General features: G+C 30.2%; 2 protein-coding genes across 2 annotated transcripts; both read right to left on the minus strand.

The window, feature by feature from the left end:
- Positions 1-630: 630 nt before the first annotated feature.
- Positions 631-2690, minus strand: LOC124838926 (cationic amino acid transporter 5-like). Its single transcript, XM_047314655.2, has one exon. The coding sequence runs from the start codon at positions 2586-2588 to the stop codon at positions 831-833; it is 1758 nt and encodes a 585-aa protein (XP_047170611.2). The 5' UTR covers positions 2589-2690; the 3' UTR covers positions 631-830.
- Positions 2691-9996: 7306 nt separating this feature from the next.
- On the minus strand, positions 9997-13775 carry LOC124838912 (Haloacid dehalogenase-like hydrolase (HAD) superfamily protein). Its single transcript, XM_047314633.2, has 4 exons — positions 13569-13775; positions 11482-11845; positions 10991-11197; positions 9997-10509 (listed from the first exon to the last, which is right to left on the minus strand). Exons 2-4 carry the CDS (start codon positions 11737-11739, stop codon positions 10213-10215), a joined length of 762 nt encoding a protein of 253 aa, XP_047170589.1. The 5' UTR covers positions 11740-11845; positions 13569-13775; the 3' UTR covers positions 9997-10212.
- Positions 13776-22475: the final 8700 nt, after the last annotated feature.

Consider the following 22475-nt stretch of genomic DNA (forward strand, 5'->3'; position numbering starts at 1 on the left):
AAATATAATTATGTAAAGAGAGATTAATTATTTTTTTTCCTATTAGGTTAAGTGTTGGTGTGTCACTTACGTATTTACATACATTGTCCAAATCTTTTTAGGCATAGATATCTTAGAAACAATCAAAGATATAACTATTTTAACAAAATAAATTAAAGATAGTTACGATTTTATTCTACTTCAAGAATTAATGTTATATTTTTTGTATTAAAAATTTATGTAAATGCTTTTGGATATATTATATCTTTTAGAAATAAAAATGTTATACTTTTTTTTTTCAGATAAACAAGTCATTTAACAACTGTGAATAAATAAGGACTTTTCTTAAAACAGTTTTGATCTTTTATTTAAAAACTTTGTTTTGTTGATATTTGAGATTTTAATTTCGGTTAAATAATTTTTTAGTCTATAAATTTTAATGTAAAATAAATTTTGATATGAATTAATTTTTAAATTTTAAAAATAAATAAATATATTTTTTAATTCAATTATATATATTACCTTTTTATATATATAACACATCAATAATATTTAAATTATTTATATTATTTGGCATATTTAATTCAAATTCTAATCCATAATACTCACACACAAAAATGTAATACTATGAAAATAAAAAAACTATACTAATTTATTTTTAAAATATACTCAATTTTAATTTCATCACTACCAACACATTAAAAATATTTTTCACCCTTAGAGTATTTTTACAGGATTGTCTTATCAGATAGAAAATAAACATTTTACAAATGATTATGTTTCCAACAGTGTCAATCCAGTACCAAATCTGATTCAGAAGAGAAACAGACAAGGATAGACGGACCTTCATTCTAGATGGTTTCTGTGTGGTCGACTTTTGATTTCAGCATTTGTTGTTGGTGAGCCATATCATAAGTTGCATGGAGACCAAAGAGAAAATAGTAAATCAGCATTACCACTGTGCACACTCCAAATCTTATGAATGCATCATACTCCAAAGATCCCATCAGGAACACATTTGTTGCTATTGACAAAGATGGCAACCATGGCACAAATGGAACTCCCCAAACTTTTGGCACCCTTTGCTGAGTCAAAAACAGTGACATAGCAAGAGTTCCCAAGAACCAAACAGGAACAGTCACAGTGTATCCTACCCAACCATTAGGCTTCAGCCCCCAGAATGCTGAAATTCCTATTGAGGATCCAATAATGATCACCAAGAACATAACTAGCTTTACAAGATTCTCTCTTGGTGTCACCCCTCTCACATAGTACCTCCTAACCAAAAGGGCTGCAGATATCATCATGAACACAAAGAGTGTGCTCACAGATATCAAGCTTGACAACACATCCAAACCTGTGAAAAAGGCTATGATGGCACTTGCAACAGTGATCAAGAGTGTAGCATTTATAGGGGTTCCTGTCTTAGGGTGCACGAGAGCAAACCATGGTGGGATCATGTGGCACCTTGCAATATGAGTAATATAACGTGCCTGTGACAATCTAGCCACCAGAAGCACTGTGGTCATCCCCTTCAATGCACCAAATGCAACCACATACTTTGCCCACTTCATTCCCACGCTCTGAAATGCAATTGAGAAAGCGGCTCCAGTGTCTATTTCTGTGTACTTCTGCATCATGCTCAGTGAGAGTGCCATCAAGCAATAAATCACCGTGATCATGGACATTGACCCCACCAAACCTATTGGAATGTCCCTTGATGGTTTCTTGGTTTCTTCAGCCATGGTTGCAATACTGTCAAACCCTCCATATGCAAAGTAAATAATTGCTGCAGCCTGAAACACTCCCTTAGCGCCGTAAGGTAAAAAGGGTGACAAGTTTGATGTGTCTGCATGAAGAAACCCTGCAATAATCACAAATATAATAACAGCGGTGTTGATGGCAGAAGCTATCCAATTGAGGAATGAAGTTTTTCTTGTGCTGATTATTGTGATCACTGAAGCAATCACCAGAACCCCAGAAGCTATAGGGTCCAACAAGTTGTACCCCTCTTTGAGATTTGTTTTAATGCGCAATGAATTCTTTGGACGGTTCAAAAGGTTTGTGAAGTAAGAAGTCCATGATCTGGCCACTGCTGCACTTCCAATAACACTTTCAAGAAGAATGTTTCCAGCTGTTATGAAAGCAACAAAGTCTCCTAATTCAACTCTCAGATAAGCAAACGACCCTCCTGCTGATGGAACTTCTACGGCAAACTCAGTGTAGCAGAAAACAGAAAGCATTGCTGAGAAGCCTGAGGCAACATAGGATAAAACAATTGCTGCTCCAGCATGGTCATGAGCCTCTTGACCAGTGAGCACAAAGATTCCTGCTCCAATCACTGCACCAAAACCGAACCATATGAGATCCCACCAGTTGAGGCAACGTTTCATGTCATGCTCACTTTGTTTCTTGAGCTCTTCTGTCTCGGTGGCATCATCTGATCTGCTGAAGAGACGATCCTTGAACCTTAGCCATGTTTGTGAGAGCGCAGAAACGTAGTTGTTCCAGCTTTGGAAGGACTCCTCTGGCAAGAAATCTTGTTTGCTCCATCTCCAATACCCTCTTTGAGGTTCGGCCTCATCATTTTCTCTTGTGCTAGTAGACATTCAAAATATTGCTTCTTTTCTGAAGCTATTGAGTAGATTTGAGTGAAGGATTGAGGAGGAAAACAAGCATGAACAGATATTTAGAAGTATGGGATTGAGTCCTTCCAAATGTCTTAAATTCTTGTCAGTTTGTGTGGAAATTTCACTCCTCATCAATTGTCTCTTAGTGTACATTAAATAGAAGAAGGGCCACATCACATGATATATAAGAGGCTGATCTACCCTGCCCTTAAGAAGACATCATGATGAAGTTTTCGTATAACATTTGGAAACGCAACTTGCATATTTGAAACAGTAAATTCTATCAGAAAAATAAAAAACTGAAGTTGTTTCAGAAATAGCTTGAAAGTGTAGAGATTTTCTTACCCTTATGTAATTGACACAAACATGTGAGACTTTTTGAACAGATAAAGACAAACATGTCCAACAAGTATGTAAATTGCTTCCCAATAATTGAAATAGATCATGTAATAGGTTTCAAAGTTATACTCTTATTTGATACAACTGAACTTACTGAGAGTAAAAGCGTCAGCATACTAAAGCTATGTTGGAATTCTCGCCACGTTGTTATCAAATTAGCAATTAAGGCACGATGTCTTTGGAAAAAACAATGAAGTTGTCAGATTATGCCGACTAACATGAAGATTCCATGATTTATCCCATAGACTAATTGACATGCTACATACATAAACTGATATGGAAATTCTGTTGATTCTTTTCTTATCACTGAATTATCAATCACTGTCCATTGCAGAGTGTAGCTTACTAGTTGTAAGGTTGCACAAGTCAACACCATCAAAAGATAAACCTATCCCTTCCATTTCCATGTGCATTATTGGATAAATTCTTCACACTGGATACAAGTGGTGTTTGCTTTATGAAAATCATGAGATTTTGCCATGGAAAATGAATACCCGCGGATTTGCTGGTTGAATTTTAATTTTCCAAGTTAGACTGTGAATAGACACTATTAAGTATCTAACCCGATCAGTTGTTATCTTTAAACTTATAGAATAATAGAAAATAGATGGAATATTTAAACTATTTTTTAAGTCGTAGACTCTAAATTAATATTAAACTATCTTAATACACACTTTTCACCCATACATACGGTGTTAAGAATTTTAAGCCAAGATTAAATTATTTGTTCAAACTAGAAATTGTATAAGACAATACTTAAGCTCTTTTCACTTGGAGGAGAGTGAGTTGATGGATTTAAGGGGATTTGAAGGTAAATTTTTTGTTGTTTATTTGAGTAGATTTTGATGTAAATAAGAATAGATTTGGAAGTAAAATTTTTAAAAATTAGCGTAAGATTTGATTGATGTGACAGATAAAAAAAATTGTTTAATTAGTAGAAATTAAATATTACCAAAATATCTCTAGTTATTAAAGTAATATAAAATAATAATTGTTAATATTATATATAATTGTAAAAATTACTATAAGAAGAAAAGAAAAATAAAAAATAATTTTAACATGAAAATTAATTCTTATTATTATTATTATATTTTTATTATTATTACTATTATTTAGTATTATTATTATATGTTTATTAATATATTCATGTCAGAAACAGTAAAATCCACTAAAAACCCCTGCATAGTGGATTACAAATGTCAAGGAAGGGATGTCTGAAAATCAGATAGTGGAAGACAGGTGTATGATGCAGATTGGACATTCGATTTTGACAGTAGGAGTAAAACTCTCAGTTTTCAAAAGTTCACGCCACTTCTGCATGCACCCTTCTTCCCCAAAGTTCTGAACTTTCATTTTCTCCTCCTTCTCTCTAGATTTCTTCATCTTCTCTCTAAGAAATCTTACTCTTTTCTTCTTCCGATCATCAAACAGACCACACCTGAGCACTTCCGGCGTCGAGGGCGTTCGTTTGAACCGATCAGTTTTCGATTTCGAGTTGGTAAGTTCATCTCTCCCTCAGTAGTGTGTTTTTTGTCGCATGCAAACCCATATTTTTGGTTGCATGGGTGTATCCTCTCATTATGAGTATTTCTGGTCTTGTGTTTGATTTAGTTTCTTAAAGCGTGACTGTAGAATGCTAAGGTCTCTGGTAGAGGTGAACCATATTCTGCATCTGTGAGCGTTCGACTACTCTTAGAGGTAAGGGAAGCTTATTTAATTTAATTTTATTCTTACTTGGAATGATGGCATGTTTGTGTGAATATTGGATGAATATGAAGTATGATTGTTACTATGTTTTGGCTGTATAAGTGTATGAAGATAAATGCTGAGGAATGTATTAATAAGAGTATGAATTCTAAGTCTGTATTTCTATGTGAAAATTGATGTTCGTCACTGAAGGTCATTGACCGTTTGGTTTTCTTGTGGACTCGGTTGGAACTGGATTCTTTCATTTCGAGAGAATTCTAGTTGAGGACGAGCATCTTCGTTTTGTAATATTTGTACATGAGCGTTCGGTCAAGGGTAGTCGTTCCTTGGTATTTGGTTATAAACTTTAGTATATCTATATGTATTTTGTATATTTCGTTCGTTCTTGAACACTAATTAAATGATATCTTATATTTATTAAGCCTTTATTATATAATTTTAGTAGTGCTTGGTCTTACACCTAGTACTCGTACTAAGTGGTGCTCGGTCTTAAACCAAGCGCTCGACCTTCATTCCTTAAACTAATTTTTAAAATAAGAGAATTCGGCCAAACCTAATAGCTTTCGGTCTCTGCAGTGCTCGGTATTCGACTAGCATTCGTTTCCTTGATATTAAGCTCATAAATAAGCTAAGTATTTATAGCGGTCGGTTTCTTCATATATTTCCGTCAATTAATATTATTTGATGTTCTACAGTATCAGTTTCTATGGTGTTCGGCCTAGAGTCTTAGTACTCGGCCTAGGCTTATTGGCGTTCGGTCTAAACTCTCATGAGTCAGTTCATTAAATTGGCTCACCTTGTAAATAACGTTCGATTCTATTAGTCTTTGAGAGGTATTATTGTAATTGGTCTCTTTCACAACCCCATTAGTAACTCTCTTGATCTTGATTTGTTTCGGAACTGGAGACCTCTCGGTCTCACTCCAAGTGTTCGGTCTCGTTCGGGATTGAAGATTAACGTTTGGTATTCGGTATTAGGTATCCTATGTAATCTGTATTGAAATTGGTTCGGTTTGAGGTTTGAAAATGAAAGATGATGGAATATGATGTGGATGAAATGAGTATGAATATGAAAGAGTATTATGGGGAGTAATATCTCATGAATTAATATTGAAATGGTAAAGTATGAATGTGGATAAAACTTAGCTGGCGGTTCATCCTGATATTCCGTGATTACTCGTTTCTCACGTTTAGAAGGGTAAGTCATGTGTGGGAATGGCAGGAGGTCCTAGTCCTTATGGTTAATTTGGATGGAACGGACTAACCTCGGGTGGCAGCTGTTGAGGGTACCCCAGTTACTACATCACCCGGGTGCACGAATGTCGTAGCTACACATAATTCATACAGTCCGGACAATCAGAGTCTAGTATTAGGCTTTGCATGAAAGAGTTAATGATTTATCTTGTTTAGTTGATTGTGTGAAATATATGTTGATACTTGAATTAAATTACATAAGCTTACCCTATTTCCTGTCTTGTCGGTTTTGTACGTTCGGTTGTTGTCCTTCTGTTGCAATGATCATCCGCGTGGATGTGAGCAGAAGGAAAAGAGTTGCTGGAAGAAGAAAACTTGGTGGAGGTAGAAGTTAAGACCGAACAGTAGAAACGTTCGGTCAATCGATGGTGCTACCGAACAATAGGAACGTTCGGACTTTTGTTGTTTCTTTTCTTTTGATAGACCGATCTGTATAGGTTATTATTGTAAGCCATTCGGTCTAGTTGGATCTTCTGTACGGTTTACTATTCGTCCTTTTGTAAGATCGTTCGGTTGAATTCATACTGAATCTCTTTTAACGAACTGAGTTATAATATTATTATATGTGATTATCCTATCATATGGTTTTACATTGTATTTTTGGGATGTTACAATTCCCATAGCAAATCTCCCTCCAATATCACATCTCTCTCAAATAAATGTTTTGTTTTCATATACCCAGGTTGGATGCTTTTTCAATTGTTTTTTGAATAAAATGTTTAAAGGGGTAAAAAAAGAATTTCACTCCAATCTCCCTCATATCCCATGCTATTATCACAGATGGAGAAAATGTTTCATCCCGCAAATCGTTGCTCTTCCATCCTTTCCAATTCGTTAATGTGAACACAATTTTAACTCCAAATCTGTCTGTCCTAATATGCGTAAACAATTCCATCCTTAGATGTGAACACATCCTTAATTAAATGATTCATTATTTAGAATATAACAGGTACATTGACAATTATAATATAAGAAGGTTCATATTTGACTAAAACAAAAATAACCTCGATCACCTTTTTAATATATGTTATTAGAACTTTATTTAATTTCCTTACATATAGTTTTAATTTTGTAAAAAAATACAATTAATCTTGTATAACAATTTAAATTTCTCCTATATTTAAATTTTGATAATTAAATAATATTTGATATATTTTTAAATAAAAACCTTTTTCATATTATTAGTTCAATCTAATATACTTTAATACATATATAATAACATTATCTATGTTAAATATCTTTTTTATGGTAATTAGATGTTTAGTAATTGTTTTTTTTAACATAATATTTTCACTTTTAAAACACAATAGTAACAAAACTTTTTTTTAGTTAAGTAATTAATACTTCAACCGTAATTAATACTTTTAAAAATTGAAACTTTGTAAGAATTTATACTTTTCAATACAATTCTTTAAAGTATTGGAAAACGATCACTAATATAAATGTTCATCACCTAATATCAGTGCATAATCAAAGGGGAGAGGGTTACTTTCCAGCTTGTTGACTTTAATAATGTTAAGTCAACAACACTTCAAAATACCACTTCTTCCTGTAAAATCCATCGGAATTATTTAATATCATTAATCGAAATTCACTAATAATATTATGACTCAAAATAATATTTTTAATATTAAATTTATTTTTAATGTCGAATCTTTATGTGAAATTATTAAAATTTATTCTTTACATATTATGTAGACAATATGGATGAATTTTTCTTCTTTTCCTCTACATATTGCATCACATTTACCTTATACGTTACAAGATTGTGTGGATCAATTTTTATTTATTTTTTGGATTAAATATGTTTTTGAGTTTTTTGGTGGCGAAGGTGAAGGACTTCAAGATTCGACTCTAGGGAATGGCCGTGAGAAGGAAAGGACGACTCACGATCACGACGGAGGAGTTCGAGGTGGCGTCGGAGGTGGATGTAGTAGAGTCGGAGGGAGAGAAGCCGGGAAAGATTGACTAGTATTAGAAAAAAAATGACGTGACATATTATTGTTAGCCTCCTCAACTTAACGTCATTGGTTTTGAAGGACGAAAAATTATGATTTCCTTAAATAGAAGGACTAAAATGTAGTTTAGTTTAAAAGATTGACTAGAAACAAATTCTTTTGATAATTTAGGGACTAAAAACATATTTAACTTTTTTTTTTCACATATATTACATCACATTTACTTTATGCATGAACAAATAATATTAAAAATTGTATTTTTTTCTAATCACCAATTATACTAATCTCCTTTTTCTCTCTTTTACAAAGAAAGAAATGTATGGTAATTTTGATAATGACTTTGGAAGGTCGAGACTATTCGTCTCTCCTAACTAATATAGATATTTGGAACCTAATTAATAATTCAGTCTTATATTTCATTGAATCTTTATTTTTATATAAAAAAAATTCAATGTGTTCTATTTATTAAATTGGTTTGAATATCGGTTTGAAAATGTCACATCAAAATTTTATCATCTTCTATCTTAAAATCTTTTCAATTTTGACATAACTTCTGAATAAAAAATAACTAAAATTTAGACACATTTTATAAAAATAAAAACTCAATCGAGTCTTTTAAAAAAATAAAAACTCAATTAAATAAAAAAACATAAAACTAAAACAAAATAAAAAATTAAATATAAAGATCAAATTATTAATTAAATTTTTAATTATTTATAACCTAATACCAATATAATTGAATTATTTTATTTTAAATAATTTATCATGAATAAGTATAATGTTTCTTTCTTTATTTTTCTGTTTTCCTAAATTTTATATCATTCATTATTAGTAACAACAGTTTATATTAAAAGTGAAAATTAAACAACACCATTTGATATTAACTTATAATAAACTGTTTCATTTTATTTAAATTATTTTTAATTTATTCGTTGTAAACGAAGGAAGAAATTAAAACATACTTTTTTATTGGTTACGTTAATCTTAATAATTTTTTTAAAATAATCTCTTCTTCTTTTTTTCTGTTTTTTTTTAAATGGGGAAACTATGAGAGAATATAACTCGATAAGTGAATATTATCAAAAACAGTAACGAATAACTATTAAAATTTGAACTCTCAGAAATCAAATTCTGGCATTGAACAATGAGTCTACTTCCGTAAATAAAATGTCATTGAGTTTAACTGGGTAACTAATTTATTTTATTTTATTATACAATCTCTTAAATTAATTAATACTTTTTATTTCATTATATTATAATATATATATATATATATATATATATATATATATTTAATAATCTTAAAAATATATATGAAGTGAGGGCAAAAGTTTAATTTTCAAAATATTCATTTTAAAATTATAATAAATTATAATTTAAATTAAGTTTTAAACATATTTATAAAAAATTAAAAAAGAAAACTCCACATAATATACTAATGGTAAGTTGATTTCTAGGAGGGATGCAAAAATATTAAACCAGCGCCTTTAGAAATCCTGTTCAGCGAAGTGATTTCCTTCCATTAACTGGAAAAGGTTCTAGTGTGTTAAATAAAATTTGAAGGGTCTGCTAAGATATTTTTCTTTTTTTTTGGGTTTATTTTTACTAAAAAAATAGCAAAAATTGTCAGGATGAACCAAAAACAAAATATGAAATGTCAAGAGTGTAGTCAGTCAGACCTGAAAAACTTTGGCATCATGATTACTACAATCCATTGCATACCTGCTGCACAGATTCACGTCACTGATCATTATTTCTTCAAGATAACGAATACAAAGAAAGATAAACAGAAAAACTTTGACACGATGAATTTAATCACTATGTGTTACCATTAAAATATAATTTAACCCCTTCAAACTAGATTGCAATTTTTCAAATAGTGTAGAACACTTTTTTATACATGAAAGAATGTAGCATATGAAATACAGAAACTAATTTTCAGGGATTTTGTAGTTTGCTAATATTCTCAGATACTACCTTAAATCTGATATGTCCTTTTAAGAACCAAACATACCATTCTCCCTACAAACTTCTAACATACTTGTAACCGGGGAAAGCCACAGAACCCTATGGAAGAGAATGTAACATATAAATATATCGTATAGCAGAGTTACGTTTGAGTTTGAGCTACATCTAACTCTTAGCCTTTAGATTCTCAAGCATGCCTCTATAGAGAAATATTCAGCCACATGCATTTGGTTGAATGTCACAAGAGAAAGTAAATAGTAATATCATTAGGGAAGGGGGTGATAACAGAAATACTAGTTCAAAAACGTTAGAGCCTCTCTAGTAATCTGACTCAGTTGAAGAAAGCCATTCTTGTACTGTAAATAGATCAGGGAGAACAACTGCCCCAGACTTCCGCCATTCCTCAGCTTCTGGAGTCTTAAATCTGTCCACCAATAGTGCATGCATCCCTATGCTCTTAGCTGGCTCATAGTCTTTGCGTATGCTGTCTCCAATATGCAAAGTTTGTTCCGGTGGAATGTTTCCAGCCCTTTCAAGTGCAATCTCATAAATTTTTGGGTTTGGTTTCTCAACGCCTTCAAGACCAGAAAACACACCAAAGTCCCACTCAGATCCCTGCATCATTAAACATCATACATAGCAATCAGACATTCTTGTCACGGGGTAAGTAAGTGTACAGGACAACAAAAAGACCTGTAGTGAGTAGCAAGTCTTAGTTCTGCAAACACCACCATGATGACAACAACCAAAAAAAGAAACTTGTCCCATTAAGTAATATCAGTTACATTGATAGCTCTAAACAATTTCCACCAATGTCCTTTCTGCTCTCTCTCCTCTTCTCTTGAGGCTAAATTCGGCTGCTTCAGGCAGCCTTTACAAAGAACATGAATCAATAACTGCATTGCGTTTGAAAATGGAAGTGTACCATTCTCTATTATCATTTCCAACAAGTGCACTCACAGAAATTTGAGAATGTGAAATTATGCACTTCTGGTTAAGTATTTAAGTAGTTTTTGAAACAATTCTAAATGTATCTTTGGATGTCATTTACAAGTCTGACATAGCAAACTTTTAGAAAAAAACAAAGGAAACTTACCTCGTTTAATCCCAAAGCTGGAAGAATCACATCTTGATAGCGATACTCAGCATTGCTCACAATACCAACTTTGAGACCCTGTTCACGAAGCCATCTAAGAAATGGTTGAGAGTCTGGAAAGACAGAATATGGGGCAGACGAACCAAAGGATGCATATATGCGTCTGAATATTTTCTCAAATGTCTCCTCATCATAAACATATCCAGCCTGCCAAAAAACAAACTTTATCTATGAATTTTCACATGTGGGATTGCAAATATTATGAGCTTGTAACTCAATGCCCAATTCTGGTAGCTTAAATGAAGCTGAACACATCAATAGAGATTGGATTTAAACCTTTCTTAGTTCAGTGCATTAATTGTTTCAGAAGAGAAATTTAGGACCAAACTAAATACGCTACCTTTCCTTGTGTACCCGTGTAAATACCAAAAACTCAGTTATTACATTTAATACATCATACAACCAAAGTAATGACTTTACCAATGTCTTACCTTGACAAAAGAATCTCGCACACAGGTTTTCCACCATACAATGTTTGACATTTTGGCTGCATACCCAAAACAGGGATAGTTCTTTGCCATGTCCTTATATGCAAGCTTAAAGCCCTCGTGCATACGTTTGTAGTCTGGGCAAGGCTGGCCTGCAGCTTTGGCTGCCATGCAATAATAGTCACCAAGCTCCCCTTTGTAAGCCATCAGGGTACCGGTAACATCTATAGTGACACAGCGTAGCTTAGCCAACAATGTCATGTTTTGTTACGGGATTGTTCAGAAGAATTTCTGATACAACAATACCAATATAAATTACACTGAACCTAATCCGGTAAAGTAGAGAACTTCTTCAAAAGTGATAAGCCTGCATATGTGATTCCAAAATTACCTTGTTAAATTTAAAAGAAAATTAAGTAATGAAAGAGCTTACAAGATGATAATAAGACTTTGTAAGTTGTTTGGTTGTTTAAAAAAGGGGAGGGGACAGGAGCAAGGGAACAGTTGGTACTATAAATGATATTATAGAGCAACAAGAAATTTTCAAAATAACTATTAAACTTGAGATCTACAAGATAAAAACCTGGTCTGATATTCAATATGAACAAAGTCAGGGATGCATAAATAGCAGCCAGAAAACATAACGAAATGTATTCAATAGGCTACATGTGAATATAAGGCGTGAATATCAGCAAGTAAGCATTTTCTCAGAAGAAAAAGCAATTTAAATTAACAAGTATTTTAAATAAATATGAAAGTAGCAAATTTACACTACATCCTTGAAATATGAAGGAAAATGAAATTATTCCCATGTCTCTGTTGCAAAATCTATTATACATACAAAGAAAATATAAGGAAAGCACTCAAGCAGAACTTCCTAACGTAAATTAAAATGAAACAGGAACATACAGATTCAGGTATATTAAAGAGGTCTAGAATTGAAGCTTTTTGCAGATGTGATAAAACAATAACAAAAAAACTGAATTTAGTCTTAGAAAGTAAATCACATTACTTCAATGTTCCATTTCAAGCAACCACCGAAAGTACCAACCCAAACAGGATCTTCGGATCAAATATTCCTAGCAGTGACGTTTATTTGGTCATATTTCACAAAATAACTACAGTAGTATGTTGGTCATAGTTTCACAAAAATAATGATAGTAATAAGTTCGACTCCTGAAAAATCGTATGTAAAAGCCAGCTTTCAGGAAGTTAACAAGTTCATTTCATTTCAAAAAATTATCAGACACTCGCATTCATGAACTTATTTTATGGTTGGCCATCTAAGTAAAGTCTTGATTTGACATACAACTCCCATGATGAAGATAATATTTACACAGCTTCCAAAAAACAAAGTATAAACTTAAAATCTCTCGTTACAATCTACAATCATCCAACCCAAGTCAAAAAATAATCATTATTTATCCTAAGCACATGAAGAATATCTCACACACAGACCAACCCAGATTCCTCCCTAGTCTGTTCATTTACCCAAAGGATATGTCGAGATTGTATCAATGCATGTACAAGATTGTCATAACAATTACCAATTACTAAACAAGTACAGTCTTGAAATCAACACAATCTTAAATTTGAATCAAACAACCCTCTGATTCATTTGGCTGGTTAAACACACACCAAAAGGATGATTCACTTCTGAATCTAAATCTATGGATACAATAAAAACTAAATTCTTGTTTATAGACTTGCCTCACAAAATAAAAAGCAAAATCACAAGGGGAAATGGGTCAAAATGAAAATGAGGTAAACAATGAAGTCAAACCAGCTAAGAGGTTAGATCAAGAAGCAGAGTACTCCCAAATATTAGATTTCTCATTTGTGAAAATGCTCAATAAGAAATAGATTCAAAACAAAGCCCTACAGGACAGTAACAAAACCAAGATCCAATGAGCAGATACCCACCATTAAAAAAAAAAAGATTTCAATAAACCACACATGCACAACAAGAGTATGGTTAGGTCAACACCCACAAAACATATTACATAGATGATTATATCTTTACAATCACAAGACACAAAAGAGTAAATTCAAATTCTAACAATCATACACAGAACCAATAAAATTCTTACCAGAAACTCAGAAAACTGTAAAGTTAGGAACTTTGCGTCTGAATCATAAATGCTGCAGAAGATGGCCCAGCTACACTATCATGAGAAAGGTTGTGCACGGTTTCATATGGTTTTTATTGATGGGAAAACAAAATAGAAAGAAGCTTGAGCGGTGGTGATGCCGTTTCCTCCTTTTCAAACAAGAGGATGGTTATGTATGCACACAGGAAAATCATCAAATCACATATTTATCACTTAATAAAAGTTCTTTTCTTTTTACTTTTTTAAGCATCACTACTTTTGATATTGCCAAAATTATGTGTAAGCAATTAGGTGTTGTCTAATTTACAGTATTTTTTGTACTTTTTATTTTATTTTATATTAAAATAAATGTATGTATGCATGTACATTAAATATAAATTAAATGAAATAAATATAATTAATGTTATTTTGTACATCTGGTTTAAGAAAACTTCCCAAACTGCTATACAGTACTTCCTTACACAGAAAGAGAGGAAATATCTCTCTCTGTAACATTTAATTGGATTTAATAATTAAAATAAAAGTTATAGTATAAAAACATTAAAAAGAAACTATTACCATGTAAAGTATTTAATGTAAAAAAATTATATATAAAAATTTAAAGTTACATGTGTATTTAATATTTAATTTATATAATTAATATGTATAATTGTTTCTAATTGAATAAGTGTAGGGTTATTAAAAATATGAATAATATATACAAATAACTTTTTGTGATAATATTATCTTTTTAAACCTTTAATGCATTTTTTAATATTTACTAGACTTCATTAATAAAGTTGTATAAGCCTCAATTGAATACTTCTATTTATGATTTATTAATTTTTTACTTTGTAATAGTTAATTAATTATGAATAATACATTAATGGATTCATGAGAATATACAGATAATATTCCTCATATAACAATAATATAAAATTCTTACTTATAACCAAAATTTAACTTAGAATGTCACCCTCCATGGGATGTTTCACTCTACATTTTGCTTTAGTAAAAGGGTAGTATCATAAACTTTAAAAGGTGTTGTAAAAAAATCAAATTTAAGATAATAAAATTAAATAAGACATCTTGATATAACTATTAAAATAATTATTTCATAATATTTGCCTATCTATGTTATAACAAATGTTGGTATATCTCTACTTTATTTAATGAGATTTAATTATCTGAACATTAAGTGCATTGATATTATTATTTTGATTAATTTACTTTAGAATTTTTCATTGTATTATATATTTTCTAAAAACAAGTTTTTTCCATAATGTTCACTTCCATTTATCTCATTTTAGTCTTAATCTGCAATTTCAATTAAATTATCAAATTCAGATATATTTTAATTTGGTATAATTGAGTTCATAAAAAATAAATACAACTGAATATAAGATCTAATAATTAATTATTACAAAATTAAAAATTAAAAAAAAACTAAAACCAAAATTATATAAAAGACATTATAATTTAATTTTTATAAAGATTATTCAATTCATCAAGAAATACCTTTTTATGTATGAAGGATAAAATCATCCTTAAGAATTAAGCGATAAAATAAATTTATATATATATATATATATTTAATTATCTATTCTTAGTTTGTGTTATTTAGTTTTTTTATTTTTATTATTATAAAAAGACTTTCCTACACGGTTATAAAATGTTACTGGATGTAAAAAGTCACCATTTATTTATTTTTATTCTTATATTATTTTCATTTTGTACTAATTGGTACACATGGTACCAAAACTATGGACAAAAAAAAATATATCATTTCATTTTTTTTCTAAAATTTGTATCATTAAAGTATTGAATCATTTAAAATTATTTGTGTACAGTAAATTAATTGTGATATACCATTAAATTGAGTCTTATTAATTCTTAAACTATATAAGGAATATCATTCAAAATGAAATGGTTAGACAGGAAAAAAAAGTATTAAAGAATGTGTAAATAAGTAAAAGATGAAGGACTAAATAATAAAAGAAGCTATGCAAAGAAGAAAACCATGGATGGTGGTTGCGGTTTTGGTGCAGTGAAAAGAAGAATACCGTTTGCTAAGAAGAAAACCATGGCTGTAACTGCCGTCACACGTGTGATCACACGTGCTTGAGGGAGACAAACCCTATGCAATGCTTGAAAATAGAAATCACTTTTTCTTATGTTTCCTTGTGATTGTTTTGAAAATCTCTGACATTTTCATCACTTCAGATTCTACTTTATTCAATTCTTAAAGTGTCATTTCTTTCCCAATTTTCAAATGTTTAACCAAATTGGTTCTCATTGGATTCCATCATTGTTTTTGAAGAAATTATTCCGTGAACTTAAAAGGCTATAATTACCTAAAAAGCTTTTCCTTAAGATAATATGAAAAAACATTGGTTGAATGTATAATATACTATTATTTATTACTAATACAAATAAAAGATGTTAAATATAAATATATAATAGGGACTTTTGAAAGATTATATATTTATAAAAATATCTAAAGAACTTCTAGAGAACTAATGTCTTAAAACATTTTATATATGTAAATATATACATATATACTTATTCATATGTGAACATATCATCATTCTAGTGTAAACAAGTATAAACAAAGAAAAGTAATAATTAAAATATTTCATAATAATTATATTAAATTAATATTTAATTGTAAATTATGTTTCACTTAATAAGATTTCAATTAATATATTTTATATTAATATTATAAGAACTTAGAGAATAAAGTTTAAAAAGTCAGTAATATATTTAAATAGAGAGATTTTTTTAATATTAAAAATATAAGTTGTATGAAGCTAATTTATTTGATTTGGATTTGGTAAACATATTATATTTGATGTTTATATGATTGTGTGAAATTTAATTGATGGTATAATTTTGTATGTTTAGTTGCTTGAAAAAAAGTGGTGTGTTAAATTGAAACTTATGAATGTTGGAGTATAGTTGGTTTGCTGATGTGAAAAATTATTTATTGATAAATTTGGGAATGTAGATTCAGTAAATATGAAAAATTATTTATTGATAAATTTGAGAATGTAGATTCAGTAAATATGAGTTGGTGAATTGATTACAGAACTTTGATTTGAAGTAAATTAGAATAATGCTGAGTTTTTGGCATAAAATGGGAGTTTTGACAAGTCAAGTTCTAAAATCATGATTTTGGGAAATTTTTACAATTTCGAGAATTGTCTTTAGGTCATTTAGAATTTTATTTTACTAAAATTTGTTGATAAGTTTTTGGTGATAATCGTCTGGTAGTAAATGTGTGGTGATAATCGTCTAGTAAGTGTATGGTATAATCATCTAGCAGTAAGCATATAGTGATAAACTATGGTGATAAACGTTTGCTAGTAAGCATCTGAGCATCTGGTAGTAAGTGTCTGGTTATAAGCGTATGGTAGTAAGCATCAAGTAGTAAATGTCTGGTAGTAAGCGTTTGGTGATAAGTGTCTAGTAGTTAGTGTATGGTAGTAAGCGTCTGGTGATGAGTTATGGCATAAGGAGTAATAGCAGGTTCTAGTCTAGGGGTCTTACCATTTGGCAAAAGGCGCTTTAATGGCTAACCTTGTATGGTAATTTTGAGTGGGTAAGTTATTCCACCACACAAGTGTAGAACTCATCATAGTTCGACAATGTATTCAGATGTCGAGTATAGATGTGTAATAAGTTTAGATGTGGTATATATTTGTTTGAAAAGAAAGGTTATATGCTTCTAGTGAATGTTATGATTGATTTTTTTACAATTAGCTTACCCTTGTTTTGTGGTTTGTTGTGTTTGTTGTATGTTTGGATGGTCGGTCACCTGAATAGTAAAAAATAGAGGTATATAATGTTTTTGTGGAGCAGACACTAGGCGGAGATGGTGTGAATGTATAGATGCTTTAGTTTATATGCTTTCTTTTAGTAGCTTTAAAGACCCAAATTTGTGAATAGTTTTGGATTGAAAATGTGTATATACAACTTGACTTATAGTTATATTTAGATAATTGTAATGATATTTTATAGTTCTTGCATGTTAACTGTTCTAATTTATTAAACTTGTGATGTTTTCTGAATAATATATTACATTAAATGGGATGTTGTAAATATATTTGTATAGCCTATATAATAATTGTATTGTATGTTAATTTTATGTGATAATAATTCTAATGATTTCCTTTATTTCATCATTAATATATGACAAAAATGAGACTTTCACAAGTTCTCACTATCCAATCCCTTATTTATATTATTTGAACAAAACCTACTTAATATTCATATTATATTTCACAAATGATAACTAATAGTTTTCAAATCATACCATAATCAACTAATTACAATTAATTGCTCTTTGTTATTTAATCACAATGAAATGATATGTTATGTTTAAACCATTTTCATACACAAATTATATGTATGTCATGTAAATACAAATTAGATAAACAAAATAAAAGTTAGGTTACAGAGGATATCATTTGAGTGAGACATTGTATTTGAACAACATTGTTCAATATAATTGATACAACATTTTCTAATTCAAACAATGGACTATTGCTTGAGCAAGAAGTCTAGTTACTATGAACGACTCTTCCTTAGAGTGATTATAAACATGACAAGACCATATGTTCTTCCTCATCAAAATAATTCTTCAATTTCTTTGTTGTGAATTTCTTGAACTCAAAAATTATAAGTTATTCTCTTTAAACTTTTAGGTACAAGTAAAGTCCATGATTAGGCCTGATGTCTAAATGTATGTAAAAAATTTTGTCAAAGAAGAAAGGATTTATTCAAACCCTAAAATTAAGGAATTTGTATTTTTAAAACTCGAAATTTCCTCTTATTTTTTTTATTAAGAATTTGATCAACACATAAGGTATCAAACCATAAGATTCAAGTGGTGCATACTTATATTCTATTATTATATTTCTTCAATATTCCTATTTCATTTATTTAAAAAAAATATTTTAAGTCTAATTTAATCATATAAAATTAATAAAATGAGATTTCTAATTTTATATATTATAAACTTCTCTTTTTTAGTCAACGTGAAACTTTTAATAATTTTTTATATACATATAAAAAATTATTATTCTTATATCAGTTTCTTATTTACTTTTATATTCAAATGATTAATGAAGTCTTTGCATAAATGGATCATTAAACTATTTATTTAATGATTGAAACATAGGAAGAGATTTAACCTTTCCTCTACTATACATTCATATGTCTATATATTTCCTAAATCTTTAAGCAACCTATCATTATAAGAGGTCTTTATATATATATATATATATATATATATATATATATATATTTATTGGAAATCCGAGGTCAAAACTTTCTTTTTTTCAATTGAAAACATTATGTTATCAATTTTGTTCCAAAACAAATTTAGTTTAGTACTATTGGTTTTAAGTTGACAAATGGGTTTTTTTTATCTCTAATTTTGAATACAAAATTTATAAAATAGTTCCATAATCAAATATATTTTTTAAGTATTAAAAATTTAAAAAAATATAATTTTATAATAACAGTTAGATTATTTAAAATTGAAAATTTCAAGATTTTATAAAAAAATAAAAATTTGAAATCCTTTATGTTTTTAAATTTTATTTAATTCTCTTCATACTTTTCTTCAAAGTTGACGTCAACAATTTTTTTTTCATTCAATATGAATTGGAATTATCTTCTGGTTAGTGTAAGTCAGAATCATTTTCTCAACCAATATTTGTTAAAATTTCTCCAATCAACATTGTAAGAGTTATGTCAAGTAGAATTCTTTGATGGGTGAATATAAAAGTTATTTTTTATTTACATTATTAATATTATTTTGATTATAAAATCAAAATTATCTATTTTATTACGTATGTTTTCTTTTCATTTTTAAGTTATGATCTCAGTTGTTGTTCGTCTTTAATCTCCATTCAATTAAATTAGGGGTTATTTCCAGAAAGTATTCTAAACTTTGTGTTCCTTCTGAAGTTAGAACAGTTAATGGGTAATAAATATAATCACTTACATCTTTACCTCAAAACAACGATCTAATCACGACCCAATTATTAGTAATCATGCTTTGCATTAAACTAATTAATATTTGTGTTAATTCTGTAATAACTTGACTGGCTAGTCATATAGTAACCAAACAGTTCATTATATGAATATGAGTGTACAATCATATAATACAATATACGGTCATACAATATAAATATTGTTTGAGTTTTCTGGAACAAGATTAGAGAAATTATTTTTTTACATTATGATTCATATTTTCCTTTTTGATGTTTATCGTGGTTATTTGTTTTCTTATTTTTGCGAGGATTACTCTTTTTACAGTGACACCAATTATATATTTTTATCTCTTTGTAAATAGTTTGTTATAATTTTATTTAGTGTTGACCTAGACAACTTTTGACCAATTTTAACTAAGTTTTTTTTAGTGTTAGCTGGGAAGATTTTTACATAAACATCAAACAAAAAAAATTGGCAAAATTAAGCCCAACCAACAACATTCTTAGATTTCAAGATATATCTTATTTAGGGTGTTGCTCCCTCCACCACCACCAAATGTTTCCTGTACCTCCTTATACCTCTCTAAAAAATTTTAATTACAAAAGTATCCTTTTTTACTTTAATTATATTTATTTATTTATACATCATTTTCACTCTCTCACACTGCCCCCACCCCTCTCTCCCAACTCTCACTTTTCCATATCCGTTTCTTTCCACCCCCAACCCTCACTTTTCCAGATCCCTTTTTTCCCATCCTCCAACTCTCACTTTTTTAACCTTTCTCAAATAATTGTCTCACACTCATTAATTTTTTATCAATTTTAAAAACATAGACTATTCTTATTTTCTTGGATACAATAAGAAATACAAAACTCCAATGAAGTCCAGCATTGCTATGTAGTAATTCACCTCAGGATCAAGATCCAAGATATTCCATTGGGAACCTTGAGATTGGATTATAGTCCCATTTGTGGTGTTTACATAGATATTCCCCGACTCATTGAACAGTAACGTTGAAGCAGCACCAGAGGCATCCAACACATAGTAAGAGTCGTAAAGCAGTGGAGAAGGCCATGCAACAGGACTCAGTAAGACATTACCCTCCTTAAAATAAAGTTGGAACCTTCCAGTCGTGTAATTAGTGTCAGTTAATCGAGATGTTAGCATGCCTTTAGGTTGGAGGGATTGGGTAGGCAACAACGTGTCGGTGGGGTGCTCAAAACTTTGCCACACCTTTTCAAAGTTGCCAGTCATTAGAACAAAGTTGCCAGTATCAAGCATAGAACCTACGGAGACAACACTTGCCATGAACGGATGTCAACATCCGTTTGTTCTTATCCGTTTGTTCTTAAACGGATGTTGACATCCGTTTAAGAATTCAACGTATATTCACATCCGTTTAAATATTAAAAAAAAAGGTAAAAAAGATATGGAGAGGTGGAGGGAGCATTACGTAGTGGTGGAGGGAGTAACACCCTCTTATTTATAATGTTTACTTTGTAATGAACTTTTAATAACTCTCACTTCCAATCATAGTTCTTGTGTGTCACAATTTTTCTCTAAAAGATGACAATATCTTATTTATAGACTCGTTTTCTCTCATAACTATTTAGTCTTTCTTTTCATTCAAATCTTCGTCAAAATTATTTCTTCTTAACATTATTTAAACTTATTTTAAGCACAACTTTTCGAAATAGACTTTCAATTTATATATTTCAATTTTCACTTTTTCTCTAGATATATAATGTTTTACAAATCTTATTGATTTTTCATATTTAATAACTCAAACCAATTTATCTTACCCTAATAACATTTTATCAAAATTCAATATTCTATAGTGGCATGATACAAGTAAGAAAATTAAGATATAATTAACGATGAAATTAAAAAATATGATGTCATGTTTTAATTGATTATTTATCGTACTAATTAATTATAGTATAATACGTTTAACTTAATTAGTGTACTTCTAATAATTGATAAAATACATTTCCATAACTCTTTTACAAATATAAAATAAACAATAATTGATCAAATCAAACAATCAGTTTTCTATTAAAAACAGTTCTCGAAACATACATTGTTGACGATGTACAGTTAGTAATTGTGAGGGTGCAAAAAGAAACATCCCTACAAGATTAGTAACAGCCCAAGTTAAGGGTTGTCTCGTTGGCCCAATTTTACTTTAATCATGTATCACTATATGGGTGTTGCACCCTCCACCACCACCCTATACTTCCTCCACCTCTCCACATTATTTTAAATACAATTATATCTTTAAGTTATAAAGATTTTTACTTTTACCCTATTTTAAATAATTTGAAACCCTAATTTTACTTTTCCAACACCCACCCACGGAACTCTCTTCCTCTTTCCCCATTTTCGTTTCGCCTCCCCGCCTCCCGCACTTCCATTCCTTTTTCTTCCCGGTTTTTTTTTGTTTGAAAGCTTTCATTGTCGTCGTGGTGTGAAGGAGCGTCGCCGCCGTGGTGTGAAGGAACATCGAGGAGCGTCCAAAGCATCAACCAGTCCCTCATAATAAGGGTGTTGCTCCCTCCACCTCCCCTTTACTATTTTGTCCCTCAGTAAAATTTTATTTTTAGGGTTATTATTTTTTAATTTTACCCATTCACAACCTATTTCACTAATAACCTATTTTAGTCCTGTACATGAGTAAAATATTTTTCTTTCATTTTAACATTATATTTCTTCCTCTCTTCCTTTCGTCGTTGTGAGATACTACAAGTTGCAAAGTTGGTGATGATGGAAAGAATTATCAAGCAGTTTCCCTCTCGTGGTGCAGTGTCGCTCTCGTGGTGCAGTGCGTGGAGTGGTGCAGTGTGTGTCGTGCTTCCTCGTATTCGAATAAACCTTGAAATAAAACCCTAAAATAAAAAAAAACGT

This window comes from Vigna umbellata, chromosome 2 (assembly GCF_029865625.1).
Source record: "Vigna umbellata cultivar VRB3 chromosome 2, Vumbellata_1.0, whole genome shotgun sequence".
Taxonomy (NCBI): Eukaryota; Viridiplantae; Streptophyta; class Magnoliopsida; order Fabales; family Fabaceae; genus Vigna; species Vigna umbellata.

What these genes read in the sequence shown, in the direction of transcription:
- LOC124838926 (XM_047314655.2), bottom strand. Translation starts at nt 2,588, where the DNA reads ATGTCTACTAGCACAAGAGAAAATGATGAGGCCGAACCTCAAAGAGGG.
- LOC124838912 (XM_047314633.2), bottom strand. Translation starts at nt 11,739, where the DNA reads ATGACATTGTTGGCTAAGCTACGCTGTGTCACTATAGATGTTACCGGT. An exon ending in TGCGAGATTCTTTTGTCAAG is followed by an intron (nt 11,198 to 11,481) that starts GTAAGACATTGG and finishes GTTTTTTGGCAG; the next exon opens with GCTGGATATGTTTATGATGA. An exon ending in CAGCTTTGGGATTAAACGAG is followed by an intron (nt 10,510 to 10,990) that starts GTAAGTTTCCTT and finishes TTAATGATGCAG; the next exon opens with GGATCTGAGTGGGACTTTGG.